The sequence below is a fragment of the Penicillium vulpinum genome, assembly GCF_028829585.1.
Source record: "Penicillium vulpinum strain IBT 29486 chromosome Unknown utg000004l_segment0_segment0, whole genome shotgun sequence".
NCBI lineage: Eukaryota > Fungi > Ascomycota > Eurotiomycetes > Eurotiales > Aspergillaceae > Penicillium > Penicillium vulpinum.
The window spans coordinates 1,142,851-1,158,527 of NW_026643244.1; the positions used below are offsets into that span (position 1 = coordinate 1,142,851).

A 15,677-nucleotide genomic window follows, 5' to 3' on the forward strand; every position below is an offset into this window, starting at 1 on the left:
ACCGGACTATCTGCATTTGTACACTTTGATGATCTTTATTCAAGCTTCAATTATTAAAAAAATACATGGACATATTTCATATCACGTAAAGTACAATCTTCTAATAGATCTAAGATGGGGGATTAGAATATCATGTGTTAAGGAGAGCAAATTCTGGCCTGAGGCAGCCAACACCATACCATATTACTTGGAAGACACTTAATGGGAAAACATACATCGAGACGGGGGAATTCCTTGATTGGAAGTGATAAAGCCCTGAAACAACCATACGTAGATATAGAGCCATGTAGAAAAAAGGGGCAATAGCAGTGAAGATGCTAATGGTAACAATATTCCGCCCTTCTCTCGTGCCCACCACGTATGTATGTACACAAGACCGCGCTGGGTAAATGCCACTCAAAAAAATGCAAGCAAAAATTATGTACAGGTATAATAAAGCACAAGCTCGCAAAAGGATACATAAGGAGTTAATATTTGAAGATCATGATAATAAATGATAATCAATGAAAATGGGAAAACTCAAGACGGGGACTTGCTCTCCGGTTCGTCGGAGCCTGTCCTAGGTTCTATGATATCTCTGGAACGAATACCACTGTTGATCTGTGCAGCAATCTGGGACTGCTTGAAGCGCTCGAATCCTTCGGCATCTTGCTGCTGAGAATGATAAAGGTCATCGACAGTAGTCCCGAGATGATTAAAGGCCATGTCGGCGTCAAAGCCTTCGAATTGAGACAGAGACTGTTGCTCGTGAAGAAGATCAAGCTTCTGCCGGAGAGCGGCAATATGCGAAGTATCGTCCTCGTAGTCGAAATCCTCGTCGCCGTCGCTGGGAACTAAAGAAGGCTTGAGGAAGTCGCGACGGAGGTTCTGGCCGATGCGGTGGACATGTCCTTCTTGAGAGGTCATGGCCCGAGAGTGGAGAGAAGTCATGGAGCTGGTACGAGAAAGACGGACGGCATATTGATCGGTGTCTTCCTCATCACCGCCAGTCTCGTCAAGCTGGCTGTTGTTCATATTACCACCAGCAGCGAAGGAGCCGCTGCCATCGTCATCACCAGAGTGTTGGGAGATGGTGTCGGGGACCGGGGTAGCGGGCGGAAGTTGAGGAACGATGCGAGTTTCTGGGTATTCATCCTCGAAGCGTTGGATCATCTTATGCAAGGTCATGTCCAAAAATTGAAGGCGGCGATAGTTCGTGTCATTACCAGCACGATCTTCGCGAATAAGAGCGGACTGGATCCGGGTTCTGATGTTGCGCGCGGATTCCAGCAGATTCTTCGACATGTCGCGAGGCCGCTTGGTAGGAACACCTCGGGACTTGCGGCGTCGGGGTGTTGTGGTACCACTGGGTGGTAAAGATTGATCGCCGAGAACATCGAGACCATGCTGGTCCAGATTCCCGAGACAAACACCCAATGCTTTTACCACACCTGTGCCACCAATCACATAATCCTCGTCGGGAGCGGCCTCATCTTCATCATCATAAGGCTCTTCAGAAATGGCAGAGTGTCCGTGTCCTACAAGGTGCTGCAAAACGTCTGGTATAGGGATCTCAAGTGGAGAAAGAGAGCCAGAAAGCTCTTCTGCAATGGCGCCACCTTCAAGATTCCGCAGCGAGTAAGCCACAATCTGGGAACCAAGAGCTTTAATAACTTCGTTGTTTTCTGCGGAAGGAACTTCGATATCAACTGCAATGATTGTACGTGAGACACGGACGGCTGCCATCATAGACGCATACACAGCACATGCTTCTTCCTGAGCAACAGGGTCTATGGTGGATGCCAAATCCACAATCTGTTGGTTCTCTAGAATATTCAGATGACACAAACTCGGGCACTCTGGCAATACCTCAGCAAGACCGATGACATGGTCCGATGACAAATTGACATTAGCAAGATGAACGCGCTTCAAAGACGTCATTTTTGGCAGGAAGCGACGGAAAGCGCCCAATGTGTTAGCCTGCGATGAGAATAACTCGCGATTATGAGAGAAATCGATGAACCGGAGGTTGTGGATCTGCGCAAGCGATTGGAGCAATGGATAAATCACTGACCCATTAAGGGAGCAATCTGCCAGACTCAGCGCATAAAGCGGTAATTCGGGTTCAATCGCGTCTGTGATCAGATCGAGATCGTCCGTTATAGCGTTGCCACCTAGATCGAGTCCTTCGCACTGTCCGGCTTTGAGATATTCAGCCACATGCTCCAGACCCTCTCTCGTCAGGCCATTACTCGCAAAGCCAAGTCTCCGCAGACCCATTTTTGCGCTCGCGTGGCAGATTTGTTTTACGGCATCGACAGAAGGATAACACTCGCTCATGAGCAGTTCTTCAAGATAATTCCCAGCAAAACGCTCTGCCAGGGCACTCGCGAAGACCATGCTCACATCGGCCATAGGCGCATGGGGTTGGCACGTTGTCCCAGAACCATCGATCGCAACCTGAACTTGAGGCAAAGGAATGCCCGACAAATCGATAGCTTTTAGTGATTTCGAGAGGTGAATAAAAAGGCTGATGTGACGCCATCCCTCCCGTCCTATCTTCAAGTTATCTTTCAGAGAAAGCTTTTCCACAACGCCGTATCGTTCATGATCAAGGGAATCCGGGGAATCTGGTCTTCGAGATCGCCTCCGTCGATAGCGCATCTGCTCTACGGTCTTGGTAGAAAGTAGGGCTGAAAGAATAGCTCGCACGGAAGTATCTGTCAATGCACAGTTTTCAAGGATGAGTTTACGGACTGGAACAACCGCGAGCCAGTCGCTGAACGTTGTCAAATCCTGCGAGGTCATCGGGAAATTGCTCAAATCCAAAGCTGCTACCGTGCCCGGCGACTCGGCCAGTGTTGATGAAGGTTTGGAGATCTCATCAACCACTCTCTTGAGAACAGGAGTCTCACGTAGCTGACAACAACGGCGATAGATACGCACCGGATCGGTTGTCGGGTGGCTTTGCGTTTTGGACCGAGGGACACTTGATGCTGGTGCTGGACCGTGAGAATACTCTTCGTCATTCTCTGCATCGAGTTGCAATGGAATCGAACCATTCGCTACCGCTTGTCTTCGTTTTCTCTCCTTCCGTTCTTTTCGCTCTGCCTCGGATCTTTTTTTCTTCTCTTGCTTCCTTGTTGGATCGGCCCCTTCCCCACTGGGAGTGGGGTTCGTAGATGGCTTGCTGCTGTCGGTATTTGTCGGCGGAGAGCTAGATTCGGCCTTCACATCACCGGTGGTTGGGGCAGGAACTGCAACAGGAGCCGAAGATGCGCTGTCCTTCGCGACCAATGTAGCCTCAGGATTGTTCAAAGCTCCAGCTTCATCTTGTTCTTTTGGCTTTAGATCAGCCTTCTTAGCCTTATTAGACTCAGGTTGAGGGTGCCGTAATTGATTCGTTGGAGGAGCATCCTCATCATCGTCCCGATGAGAGATGCCCGCAATTTCAACATCCACACAGAACGCCACACGGTTGAGTTTGGCCTGATTCAAGTCCGCAATCTTGCATCGGTGTCGCTTCTCGTCGATGTTCATCACGCGACGTGGACAGATCGAGCCATTGGGATGCAACTTGGGCAACCCACCTGAGTTGGAGGAGAACTTTCGTAGAGCATTGTGAATAAACGACGGCCCCTTAGGTGAAGAAGAAGTAAAGGGATTGGATTCGTCTTTCTTCTCTTCCTCCTTGTCCTTCGGAGAGAAGGCGGCGCCGAATGGGTTATGGAGTTCGAGAGGCGAAGTTGTTTTCGGGCTCGCGGGACTAGCTTTCAGACTAGCCTGCGACGGCGGGGTAGTGCCAGAGGAAAACTTTGAGCTTAGAGTAGAGATCCACGAGTTTCGTCGTCCGATGGGTTTTGGATCCGTCTTGCGCGATGCTGGTGATGGCGTAGATGGCTTTTGCTCCTCATGTTTCTCAACTGGTGGTGGTTTCGCCTGTACTGGAGCTGCATCGTTATGAGGTGCTTGCTTCGGTTCTGAGGTGGAGGGGGTGGCGTTGGGCGTGCTGGATTGCTATTGGAACGAGATCTCCGCTGCGACTTAGATTGAGAGGTTGTTGGCTCCGACTCGGTGCCAGGCTTGTCGCTCGCTGATACTGATTTTGTGCGAGACAAATGGTCTAAAGATAATGTGATACGTCAGAAGCTGTCCCGATTGTCGGATCCCCAACAGCCCAGTCATAAAAACCTGGGGTCGGAGAGGTGCTAGCATGGAAAGTGGGACTCGCCCTTTTGTGAATGATGAAGCCAGCTCACGTCCACAGTCTGAACTCCTTCCATTTTGAAATGCCTCAATCGAAAATGAGAGACAAAACAATGTAAGTTTTTCAGTGCACAGTCGTCGAGGTTTATCAGCGGTGTGGCGTTGTATAAAGAGCGCAATGACTGGATAGGACTAGATTGAACGACACATAATTGGCTGGTCCCCCACTTTCCACTGATGATCGTAAAGCGATTTCCAAGAGAATCAGGTGGACAATACTAGAGGCCCGATGGCAACGAATGAGGTGGGAAAGCTGGGAAATATGCCAGAAAATGCTGGGGGGTATGCCGTATGATCTGCGACCGAGAGCTAGTATGCGTCAAAGTACGCCCGTCACAGTAAATGATCCAATGCCATCGCCTGTTTCAACAAGAAATGCATAGTGGGAATCATGCAAGAGGTTACTAAAAGGGATAGGGAAAAGTAACACTGGGAGACCCTAGATGCAATTAAGCATGTCCAGACCTAAGGTGACATAATCCGAATTTGAGGCACGTGAGTATGTAACGTACCGGGATCTACAGGCTAATGTTTGTTGAGAGATGTATTTTTATGGAAAAGAAAGTAATAATTGGAGTGGAATTGAAGCCAAACCCGGAGAACGTTCGGCACTCCGGTGGCGGAATACAGACAACTATTACGGAGTACAATGACCTACAACATCATGGAGTGGATATAAGGCGGGGACCGGGATATTAGAAGAGAACTTTAGTTTGGACCTAAAATAAGGACCATTTTTCGGTGATATGAACACCATAACGCTCAATAAATACGGGTATTCGCGATAATAAAAGCACCTAGGAACGCCCCATATTCTAAGGGGGAAGAAAGGGAGAAAAGTGCCGAGCAATAACCAGAAAAAAAAAAAAACAAAAAAAAAAAAAACACGAACGCCTCCGAGGGGTATGCGATGAAAAGAAACAGTCATCACGGCATCAAGCGGACATCGGAAATATTACAGCGGTTTCCGCAGTCCTTCCCCACCATACACCCCTTTTTGTTTTACTCCAAACCAGGGATATTCTTGAGATATTCCCAGCCATACTCCTCCTCCGGCTTCTCAGCTTCCATGCCAAGCGCAAAGCGGTAGGCACGAACCTCATTCTGCAGACCAGAAATGACGCGGGTGGGGACATCATCTTCTTCACATTTGAGACGGTAGGCCGTGCGGATCATTTCGGCACATTTCATGGTTTGTGCATGCCAGTAGTCTCGATCAAGTCGGCTTTCCAGGTGAGCGTCGCGCTCAGCCTGGAGGAGGTTGTTATAATGCTTCTTCTGGGCAAGGTAATGCATGTTGTTGTTTTGGCAGTAGTTACGGATTTGCTCCACCATAACACCCACGGCGGTTTCAAACTCGCGGATCATCTTCATGTTTTCCTCGCGATGGTGTTTGTGCTCGGCACTCAGAAGCTTTTCCTTGGCCAGGGCACGCTCGAGTTCAGCAATACGGGCAGCTGCTCTAGGCGTTAATAAACTAGGATGTGAATTGATCTTCCCAGGGGTCAACATACTGAGGTTATCGCCCTGCTGGCCACTGGCACCAGAGCTATCGGCAATACCGTTCTTCTAAATATTTGTTAGCTGAATATTCAATATGAATGGATGTTCGTTGGTCCCACATACCACAATCTCCTCCGCATTCGCGACGATGTTTTTGGTCACATCCCGGTTGTTCTTCAACACATCGCTCAATTCCACAACCATCTCGTATAAATGATGCAAATCCATCTGATGACCAGCGTTCATCGGAATTGCCGCGCCCATAGCTCCCATTCCGCCGCCATTGACCTGAGTGGTGACTGAAGAGTGTGAGGGAGAAGGAGACGGAGTCTGGCGGGGAGGGATATTGGGCGGCATGTTCATTGAGCCAGTACTGTTCTCCATATAACCCGAGAAGTTGTTAGGTCCGGTACCATTGCTAGCCATACTAGCGGTATTGTTCATAGAGACGTCGGCGTCGGCGAAAGCGCGGTTCAGTTCCTCAAGTTGAGGATCGTCAGGAGTGGAGGGTTGCCGAGTTCCGTTATCTTCGTCGAACCAAGAGGCGTGGTTTTGAACGCCTAGGACCTCCGATTGAAACTTCTCAAGGTCACGGCGAGTAACGTGCGTGGAGCGACGGCGATGCCCACGCGTGAAAGCCTTGGAAGGGGAGGGGGAAGTGTCGCCCTCGATTGTGGCGGATATACTCAACCCAGGGATAGTATCGTTGCTATCGCTCGAGTCTGAATCAATAGCAGTCTCGTCCAGGGAGCTCTGATCAGAATCACAGGTCTCTAATAGGCAGTCGACAACCGTGTTGTGCTGGGAGCTCACGCTAGCAAGTGGGGCTAGCGCCGAGTCAACACGTGATCGTGATTTCTCACGTGATGGTCCCATTCTAACAAGGTCCCTCGTCTTCTTGAGGGCACTCATTCAAATAGAAAATAACAACTAGGGTGGCTGCAAATGGAATTGACAAAAAACACTCACCTAAGGGAGTCAGTTTCCCAACATATCCGTGGGGCAAAGCCTATTTCTTTCCGACCGGCGGAGGACGAGTGTGTAAGTGTAATGGATCAATAACGGTCGAGATTTGGAGATAAATGGGCCCTCGCCCAGTACGAAATGTTCAACTATGCTTCAGTGCAATGGTATGTGCTTTATGGAGTCTGTAATTGAATTCCAGCAGTCATAATTGAGTCGTACCTGCCTTTTTCATGTTCCTTTGTTGACATCCATTAGGCCATACTGTGCTTACTATGTGCCGCCTTCATGGAAGCTATGTATATATATATATCTATATACTGGGACTACCGTAGCCTGGGCAACGTGATCCAAATCCAGGTAGAAAATCAAGGAAATTACGGTCTATAGAATAAACCATACATGGATACCTACCTAGGCATTGAAAATGTGTACATAATTATGTTGTATCGAAAGTAACTTCATTTTACATATGTACCTATGGGCATGGGGTATTTTGGTTTCGTCAAGGCATATCCAACAGGGCTTCCAATCTCTGATCAGAGCCTGGAAGGGAGTAATCATAAGTATCAGGGACACCGCTGCTTCTTTTATGTTGTGCAATCCGGCCTCCAGCTCTGGCTACGAGCATGCGCATTTTCTCCAGTTCTTGAACAAGTTCTCCATCCTTAGTAATAAGATTAGGTTGAATGTCCTTTTGGGGGTCCTCAAATGGCTCGAGTAATCGCCGGAGATGCTGTAACTGATCAAGACGCTGTTGCCGTTGCTGCCGTTGACCGTCGAGACTCGCCAGCCGCTCACGGAGCTGCCGGTATCTGTACGACTAGTGTAAGGCAGGTGGAACTACAACCGGAGAAAGTGTGGATGTGTTTGAAAACTGACCTTTCATGCTCACTTTCGCTTGCTTCCTGGTTTTCCAAGTTTACAGGCATCTTTGTGATGTTCCTAAACCATATAGTCAGTGTTGTCATACATTGCATCGAGATGGATAAAATCTTACATCCCCCTTGACAAATCCGTTGTTTTTTCGATACCTCGAGCAAAGGCATCCTGACTGCGTGCCTCTTGGCTAACCGACGACCAGTACAGGTTTGCAATCTGTTGGGCGACATGGTGTATTGCTTGGGAGGAATAAACAACACGATTGTGCTGTTTAGCAGCTGCATTTACTATAGGACAATGAGTATAATATGCATAATATATGGGCGCAAAACCATATCAATTTGTGCAGTTCAATTGCGATTCGTATTCTGACCTTTGTGTAGAACATCTTCGATCACCTTGTCACTCAGATCACCTTCCGTGGTTTCAGGAGCATAGTTTCGCCAGTCTTCGGGTAAATCGAGGCTCTCGGAGAAGATGCGGACTTGGCTCCATATAAATGCAGATTTCAACTCAGATATAGTTCGAGTTGAGTCCATGTCGAACACAATCCAAATGGTGTTAGAGAAGTACCATTGTTGAATCTCCAAAAGTCCCGTGGTCTTCTCTGAGCGCGTGCTTATCGATAAGACATCACGTGTCTCTCCGCAAATGCGATTTTGCGGGATGGCTAATTTAGATTTGGATACAAACCACGATAAAATGAAGGAAATGATTTAAAACATACAGATTAAATGATAGTAAGTCGTTCACATATGGATGCAGTAGGGTGATAACTGAGCTCCTTAGCGTGGGGGTATATCCTCGGTCTAGAGTGTACGTACCTCGGCAATCTGACCGTCTTTTATGTCCACATCGCTTTCAAAGTACAATTCATTCGTTGCGATTTCAAGGTCATCCCAACTCATTTAGTTTGCGCGTTAGGATTAAATTGCGGCATATCCTGCGGTGACCACTACTACCGCTAGAAGCCTTATTGTTGTTATATCAAAATGGCAAGGATCAAGCGGCCGGTGGGCCTACTGTTCGACATTGGAGGAGTGTGTGTAAGTCAGCCACTTGGCCTAAAAATTGAAGATATATATATCTAACAAATCTTTAGGTTGTATCTCCGTTCCAGGCTATTCTTGACTACGAAATTTCCCAGAATATCCCACCAGGATGGGTCAATTTTAGTATCTCGCGAACGGCGCCTGACGGTAGCTGGCACAAGCTCGAGCGAGGCGAGATCAAGATGGACGCGGACTTCTTTGCGGGGTTCAATGCGGACCTAACAAACCCCGAGATATGGAAACAATTCCACCAACAACTTCAACAAAAGCAAGGCACAGCTGATTCTATCATCCCTCCACTACCGACGGTGGATGCAGAATGGCTATTCTGGGAGATGATGCGGGTATCTCGCACTCCAGACCGATATATGTACCCAGCTCTGAAGAAATTGAAGGAGTCAGGACAGTTCCTGATGGGCGCTCTATCCAACACCACTATATTCCCCGACGGGCATGAATACAATAATGCATCCGATGTTAAGAAGCAATTCGATTTCTTCATCTCGTCTGCGCACACGGGCCTCCGGAAACCCGAACCAAAAATCTACCAGGTGGCGTTGCAGGAGATGGACACTTTAGCTAAGGGACGAGGACTGGCCGGATGTAATCCCGATGATGTTGTGTTCTTCGATGACATTGGCGAGAACTTGAAGGGAGCAAAGAAAGCTGGCATGCGTACAGTCAAAGTCACACTTGGAAAGACCCAAGATGCAGTCAAAGAACTGGAGAAAATCACAGGCCTTCAGTTGCTGGACGAGGACAAGGCACGATTGTGAGGTGTTATAGATAGAAATTTGGTTATTTCGAGAAATCTATCCAGGTGATATATAGAAAACATGGAGAATAAGAATTTCGGAACATTTTCTTAATTTTTTCCAATTTTCCTAAATTTATTGTTGTTTTCTTTTTCTTTCCCATAGTACGAAAGTTGATGTTCCACTCGTCGCCGACCTCACTTTCTGGAGGGGGATGCAGCCACGCGCTAAGCGAAATCCCGCACAAAGTCGACCCACGAAATTTCCCACTTCCTCTTCTTCGTCCATCTCCAGCGCCCTCGACACCCGTTCAAAATGGTGAGTTCGATCGCTGATGACTGAAAAGTCATTATGCATTCCTTTGGCTTTTTATTCTCTCTCCGATTCCTATCGGAGCCGGGTCCCTGCAAGTTGCTTCGGCGTAATTTCTGAAGCGTTAATTGCTGACTCGTGGGTTTGTTCTATAGCCTTTCACCAAGAACCCCAAGAACGATGCCTACTTCAGGTGAGTTGAATTCTTTGATAATATTTTTCTTGCCGCTGTTTTCTGACTTTTCAATTATAGTCGCTTCCAGACTAAGTACCGCCGCCGTCGCGAGGGTAAGACCGACTACTATGCTCGCAAGCGCCTGATCACCCAGGCCAAGAACAAGTACAACGCTCCCAAGTACCGCATGGTTGTTCGCTTCACCAACCGCGACATCGTCACCCAGATTGTCTACTCTGAGGTCACCGGTGACAAGGTTCTCGCCGCTGCCTACGCCCACGAGCTCCCCAAGTACGGTATCGACCAGGGTCTTACCAACTGGGCTGCTGCCTACGCCACCGGCCTGCTCCTTGCCCGCCGTGTCCTCAAGAAGCTCAACCTTGACGAGCAGTTCAAGGGTGTCGAGGAGGCCACCGGTGAGCACACTCTCACCGAGGCCATCGAGACCGACGATGGCGAGCGCCGCCCCTTCAAGGCCTTCCTCGATGTTGGTCTTGTCCGCACCTCCACCGGTAACCGTGTCTTCGCTGCCATGAAGGGTGCCTCCGACGGTGGTATCTTCATCCCCCACTCCGACCGCCGTTTCCCCGGTTACGACATCGAGTCCGAGGAGCTCGATGCTGAGACCCTCAAGAACTACATCCACGGTAGCCACGTCTCCGAGTACATGGAGAACCTTGCCGATGAGGATGAGGAGCGCTACAAGTCCCAGTTCATCAAGTACATTGAGAACGAGATCGATGCTGGTGACCTCGAGGAGATCTACGCCGATGCCCACAAGGCCATCCGTGAGGACCCCTTCAAGGCCGATGAGGATGCCGGCCCCAAGAAGACCAAGGAGGAGTGGAAGGCCGAGTCCAAGAAGTACAAGGTCGCTCGTCTCACTCACGCCGAGCGCAAGGCTCGCGTCGAGGAGAAGATCCGCAAGCTTGCTTCCGCTTAAGCGTCTCGCTTCCTATCTTTCCGACCAAAAGTTCCTACGAATATTTTCTATTTGAGGGAATAGGCTACTGCCGGCGTTATATTCATGTGATGTAGTTTTTGACGGATCATGGCACATACCACTTTATTTTTTTTACTATCGGAAGCGGTTTTTCCTGGGGAGCAATTAGTTCGGTGTTCATTCAAGGCAATTTTCTTTACTCAGTTCGAAGTGCTCCCTGCCAATGTCCATGACTGTCTTTTTCCCTCATTTGCCTCCTTGCATCTGTCAGTAAATGGGATCTGTAGACCGTTTTAAAGCAAGTTATATGATTGTATGATTCATTATGATGCATCATGCCATTGAGCTGTAATTTAGTAAAATTACGAGTCCACTGTGTATTAAAATTAGATCGACGATGCACAAGCGCCAATGCTATTGCACATGTAGGATTAGTGGCTCCCCCAACCCCACGAATGCATTGCCAGCACACTTGGTGGCTGTTCCAAATCAGCAGTAAGGATGCAAAAAGAAAAGTGCGTCTAGATAGTTCCATTGCTATCAATCCCCGCTTTAAAAAGCTGTTTGGGCCCCGAAAAGAGCTCATGAAATTGCTCCATTATTTTACCCCTTTGTACATATATCCCTCAACGACATAAGTATATACCCACGTCATAACCACAACACACCATCATGAAGAGATACCAACAACACACACACGCAAGCTGGCACCGCGCCTATGCAGGCAAATTCGATTGCCCTTGGTGCCAGACCCCTCACCGGGCAGAAAGCACACCACCTCACCTGAACCGAGGCAGCCGCAAGCAATCGGCAAGGGGCTCAGACAGTGGCATAGCTAGCAGGGCAGTCGCTACATCAACACCGCTCGGACGTCGAATAAAGCATGGAGGATCTGAGACTCCTATCCAAGATCAGGCTGCTGGAACTCCGCTCCCACAAACTCCAGGTTCGGCTCCGGACGCGAACAACGAAGACACTCCAGGGCCGGAATCCGATTCAAATTACCCGCGATATAACGGGCGCACTGGGAAACCCGATGGTTTGAATAACGGGTTCGCGTCAGATACACCGCGTCCGCCGCTTCCTGAGGAGTGGACGAAGGAGGTTGAGGCGAAGGAAAATGGGTAGGTGGTTCTAGTTGATGGCTTTGGTTACAGCTGGTTTGCACTTGTACTGACAGGTTATTATTGATAGTGCCGCGGAATGGAGCCCACCGGCCGTGGAAGACTGGCGCTCTGGCCTAGAGACGAATGGGGAGGTTCCAATGCCTGTTGATGAGAAAATTGGCTCTCCCGAGTTGAGTGTGAAGGAGTTGGAGAAGACTGGTTGAAGTATATCGAGTCAAGACATTCAAATTACACTACAGATATCAGGATCTTGCTCCGGTCAAGTTTCTATTGTACATAATCACAACTCCATTCTAACTCCAATCACCGTCACCAGCATGACTTGAGTCACTATTCTTGCTCTACATCTTCCAATATTGACCCCGCGAGCAGTGTAGCCTCGCATCTTCTAAGGAAGCTGTTCTTCTTTACTGTTCCGCGTGAGTCAGTAATGTCATTTGAGATTCAGGTGTCCATTGATCCGGCACATCATCATCTAGGGCCATCATTCAAGTCGCAGCCTCCGCCAAGTCAGCGAGAAGCATCAATGTATGGAGCTCCAATTCTTTGAGCACTTTTCTGAATTTTTCGCTCGACTCCTGGCTTAGGATAGCTTTGACCCTGTCATGACCATTGAGTAGCTCTGTCTGTGCCCTTTCTAACAAGCGGAATTCTTGGTTCATATCCAGTTGCTGAGGCTGAGATCGAGAGTGGGATTGAGGTTGGCCTCTTGTCTCTGGTTGAAGACTAGGATGAGAATCGAAACCAGAGTCAGGCTCGGATTGAGCTCCAGAATGTGATTGAGAATGAAGGTCCGCCTTCCTAGCTCGAGCTGGGTATGCATACCCAGCCTTGTCACGAGCACGGCGCATGTCTGCAGCCATCATCTGGAATACCTTGCGGAAATCATCCGGTTTGTCCCAGAGAGAGCCGTTCTTCCTTTTGTACGCACGAAGGATACCCTGGTGATGAGCGATCTTTCCCGGGTTGCCATTCATTTCTACATTTTCACAATTGTCGTCAAGCTCCACCTACTCAAGGCGTAGGTCGGGGTATTCCTTCTTAAGCCGCTCCAGCAATTCTTCTGAGTCACCTATTGCCCAGTCTATCCGTGCTTCACTGTACTCCAACGCGAGGAGAAGGAAAGGCCCATCCTCGCCCACAATACGAGATAGTAGAGACTTTGCTGTTTGCCAATCATCCTTCAGCTCGGCTTTCTTGGCTTGTCTTTCAAAGTTTTTGTTGGTTTGAATTTGACTTTCACGAGCCATATCCAATTCTTCCAGGAGTGGTCCAAGAATCATCTTGTTCGAGATTTGAAGCAATCGAGACTTGGCCTCATCAAAGTCAAACCGCTCTTCTGCTTCCTTGCTCTTCGCTATAAGTTCTTGATCGGAAAGAGCTTGCGGGGGCGTGCTGGCAGAAGAACTACCAGGGCTGGTATGTCGCCGTCGCGAGGAAATAGGTGGGGGAGAATCCTCTATTTGACGGGGACAATGTGGTAGTATGTACCAGTACGGCTTCATCGCAACGACTCCTACCATCCGAATTACTCTCATCATCAAACCCAGCCTGCGAAACTGTTCGCTTTGCAGCGCCTTGCCCAGGATGACTTGGTATAGGGCGTTGAGATCCCGGAACCCACCAACCCATAGTTGATAGGGCCACGTTTCTTTGATAAACCGGATCGTTGACAAGATCTATATGGGCAGTCAATTGACCCAACAGTTGTTTCATTTGACCTTCAGCATTGTCGGGAACTTTGTGAGGTTCTACACGGTACCGACGGATCCTTTCCTGCACGTAATTCCTGACTCGAATCCAGTTCCAACGCGCGATCACCGAAAAGTGAGAACAGACACGTTGCCAATAATCTGAAGTGCGTCGCGGTTAAGTGTAGGGGTTTTTTTTTGCTTAAGACAGATTTGCAGAAGAACCAGCTGTTGAGACACGCTCAAAGTCGCTAACGCAGGCCCCTCCCGGCCCCTACCCCAGTTTATTGTCCGTTGGCGTTGACAATCTATGGGTCGGGTGGTATCTCGGGCAGAGCCAGGACCTAGTAAGGTATTGGTATTAGAAACGGGCAATCTTTTCGGAAGTGGCATACGTGATTCGACAGAGTCCGATATATTGATGAAAGAGATATGAGGTTGAAGAAAGGAGAGAAAGTTGAAAGATGGGGGATTATCTTAGAAGACGCGACGCGTCGCGCCTTGAGGGCTCAGAGAGAGTTGGAATTCTTAACGTCATTGAGCATGTAGAAACTATGTAGACTCCATAAATTCCCCTGATCCTAGCAGGGGCGCGAGAAAAATACGCAGCACTGTAGAGGTGAGACAAATTAGGTTCACGTCTTTTTCGCGATTAACTCAATTCTTTTGCCTGGCGAAGTTCTACCGAACTGAAACCCAACCTCTTGAATATCATTTGGACAAACTAGTGATCCCCAAATGAGATTGAAAACTAGATATGACTTGAGGGCTCGTTACATAGAATTCCAGAGCGATTGGGGTATTGAATATATGCTATGTGGTCAGAGCTTTATCTCTCCAGTAAGATTCACCTCAGATTCGAACCTCGAATCATCGCCACTAGAAATCAAGCTTGCACCTGTGCAGGTTGAAGAAAAAAATTTAGCCCATCTTTTTCTTTTCCTTTTTCGGGTTTGATCGATATAAACGAGCGGCGAGTACGATTGGTGTTGGAGAACTTACGCAGCAATGTGGATAGCACAGAAAAGGCTGGCGGCAAAAGTACACATGAAAATGAACAGTCCACGCTCCGATAATATCGTCCGTATATAATTCTCATCTACTTCATCTCCTACCATTAACTTCGCCGAAGCTTTTGTTGAAAGCAAAGGCCTTGTAATAGTCTTCCAGATAATCGAGATCCATATAGGCGACGGTCAATAATTCGATCGGAGAAACCGGTGGATCAGAAGCCCATCTTGCAATAATGTTGCACATAAACCAGCTACTCTGGAGGATGGCGAATCCTTTAGAAAAGGCATAGACTTTCGCCCGGTCCTCAATATCCTGATCTCGGAAGTCTGAGCAATGAATGACGCCGGCTTGGATGAATGCCTTTATTTCCGTTAATAATGAATGCAGAAGCATTGAGGAAGGGACCACTCCGTGTTGACTGGATGCAAATCGATCTGGTATATATTTTCTGCCTGTTCTGGGAGCATAGTGTGCTTTGAAAGCCATGAAGTGGGCTATGCGGACTCGCAATCTCTTTCTTTTTGAGCCGCGTTGCACACTTTCATCAATCTTTTGATATCGGTGAGTTGTTCAGCTGCCATAGTGAAGATCAATTCCGGCGCCAAGATGGCAAGCATAACTGTCCTCAATTTTGAGAGCCAGATAGATCTACTAGAAGTATTTCGGGGTCAAACACCGAAGTGTAGGATGGTCCATGTAAAAGCAAAGATCGTTGTTAAACATGGCCACAGGATGTCCCATGCGGAACGAGTGTTCCCTTTCCGCTACCAACTAACGAGAGCTGTCGAGTTAAAAGCTACATTGAAAATATTGTGGACTCTATCGATGGTCGGAACGGAATTGTCGAGGATTTGCTATGGCCCATTATAAGATAATATAGAACAAATTCCGCCCTCGGGATATGTGGAGAAAGGAAGATGGGAAAGGAACCATGGGTATCTCCCTTAGGACAGGACAGAAAATGTATTCAAAACGTGTACGACGAACAGATATTGTACCAAATGCCGTGGTGCGC

At 48.3% G+C, this 15,677-nt stretch overlaps 8 protein-coding genes across 8 annotated transcripts; 3 read left to right on the forward strand and 5 right to left on the reverse strand.

Moving 5' to 3' along the window:
- Positions 1 to 519: 519 nt before the first annotated feature.
- On the reverse strand, positions 520 to 4,262 carry N7479_008983 (putative cell wall biogenesis protein Mhp1; the record flags this gene model as incomplete). Its single annotated transcript, XM_057256676.1, has 3 exons — positions 520 to 3,996; positions 4,051 to 4,170; positions 4,239 to 4,262. The coding sequence occupies 3 exons, from the start codon at positions 4,260 to 4,262 to the stop codon at positions 520 to 522; spliced, it is 3,621 nt and encodes a 1,206-aa protein (XP_057104134.1).
- A 985-nt stretch (positions 4,263 to 5,247) lies between these two features.
- N7479_008984 (uncharacterized protein) lies at positions 5,248 to 6,660 on the reverse strand (the record flags this gene model as incomplete). The annotated part of the gene is made up of 3 exons (XM_057256677.1): positions 5,248 to 5,702; positions 5,760 to 5,814; positions 5,872 to 6,660. 3 exons carry the CDS (start codon positions 6,658 to 6,660, stop codon positions 5,248 to 5,250), a joined length of 1,299 nt encoding a protein of 432 aa, XP_057104135.1.
- Positions 6,661 to 7,216: 556 nt separating this feature from the next.
- On the reverse strand, positions 7,217 to 8,132 carry N7479_008985 (kinetochore subunit FTA4 family protein; the record flags this gene model as incomplete). Its single annotated transcript, XM_057256678.1, has 4 exons — positions 7,217 to 7,526; positions 7,594 to 7,656; positions 7,712 to 7,880; positions 7,967 to 8,132. 4 exons carry the CDS (start codon positions 8,130 to 8,132, stop codon positions 7,217 to 7,219), a joined length of 708 nt encoding a protein of 235 aa, XP_057104136.1.
- A 453-nt stretch (positions 8,133 to 8,585) lies between these two features.
- Positions 8,586 to 9,421, forward strand: N7479_008986 (HAD family hydrolase; the record flags this gene model as incomplete). Its single annotated transcript, XM_057256679.1, has 2 exons — positions 8,586 to 8,639; positions 8,696 to 9,421. 2 exons carry the CDS (start codon positions 8,586 to 8,588, stop codon positions 9,419 to 9,421), a joined length of 780 nt encoding a protein of 259 aa, XP_057104137.1.
- A 294-nt stretch (positions 9,422 to 9,715) lies between these two features.
- Positions 9,716 to 10,830, forward strand: N7479_008987 (60S ribosomal protein uL18; the record flags this gene model as incomplete). The annotated part of the gene is made up of 3 exons (XM_057256680.1): positions 9,716 to 9,718; positions 9,868 to 9,905; positions 9,966 to 10,830. 3 exons carry the CDS (start codon positions 9,716 to 9,718, stop codon positions 10,828 to 10,830), a joined length of 906 nt encoding a protein of 301 aa, XP_057104138.1.
- Positions 10,831 to 11,502: 672 nt separating this feature from the next.
- N7479_008988 (uncharacterized protein) lies at positions 11,503 to 12,160 on the forward strand (the record flags this gene model as incomplete). Its single annotated transcript, XM_057256681.1, has 2 exons — positions 11,503 to 11,954; positions 12,025 to 12,160. The coding sequence occupies 2 exons, from the start codon at positions 11,503 to 11,505 to the stop codon at positions 12,158 to 12,160; spliced, it is 588 nt and encodes a 195-aa protein (XP_057104139.1).
- A 285-nt stretch (positions 12,161 to 12,445) lies between these two features.
- On the reverse strand, positions 12,446 to 13,589 carry N7479_008989 (uncharacterized protein; the record flags this gene model as incomplete). The annotated part of the gene is made up of 3 exons (XM_057256682.1): positions 12,446 to 12,875; positions 12,972 to 13,416; positions 13,478 to 13,589. 3 exons carry the CDS (start codon positions 13,587 to 13,589, stop codon positions 12,446 to 12,448), a joined length of 987 nt encoding a protein of 328 aa, XP_057104140.1.
- Positions 13,590 to 15,156: 1,567 nt separating this feature from the next.
- Positions 15,157 to 15,403, reverse strand: N7479_008990 (uncharacterized protein; the record flags this gene model as incomplete). The annotated part of the gene is made up of 2 exons (XM_057256683.1): positions 15,157 to 15,310; positions 15,339 to 15,403. 2 exons carry the CDS (start codon positions 15,401 to 15,403, stop codon positions 15,157 to 15,159), a joined length of 219 nt encoding a protein of 72 aa, XP_057104141.1.
- Between the last annotated feature and the right edge of the window lie 274 nt (positions 15,404 to 15,677).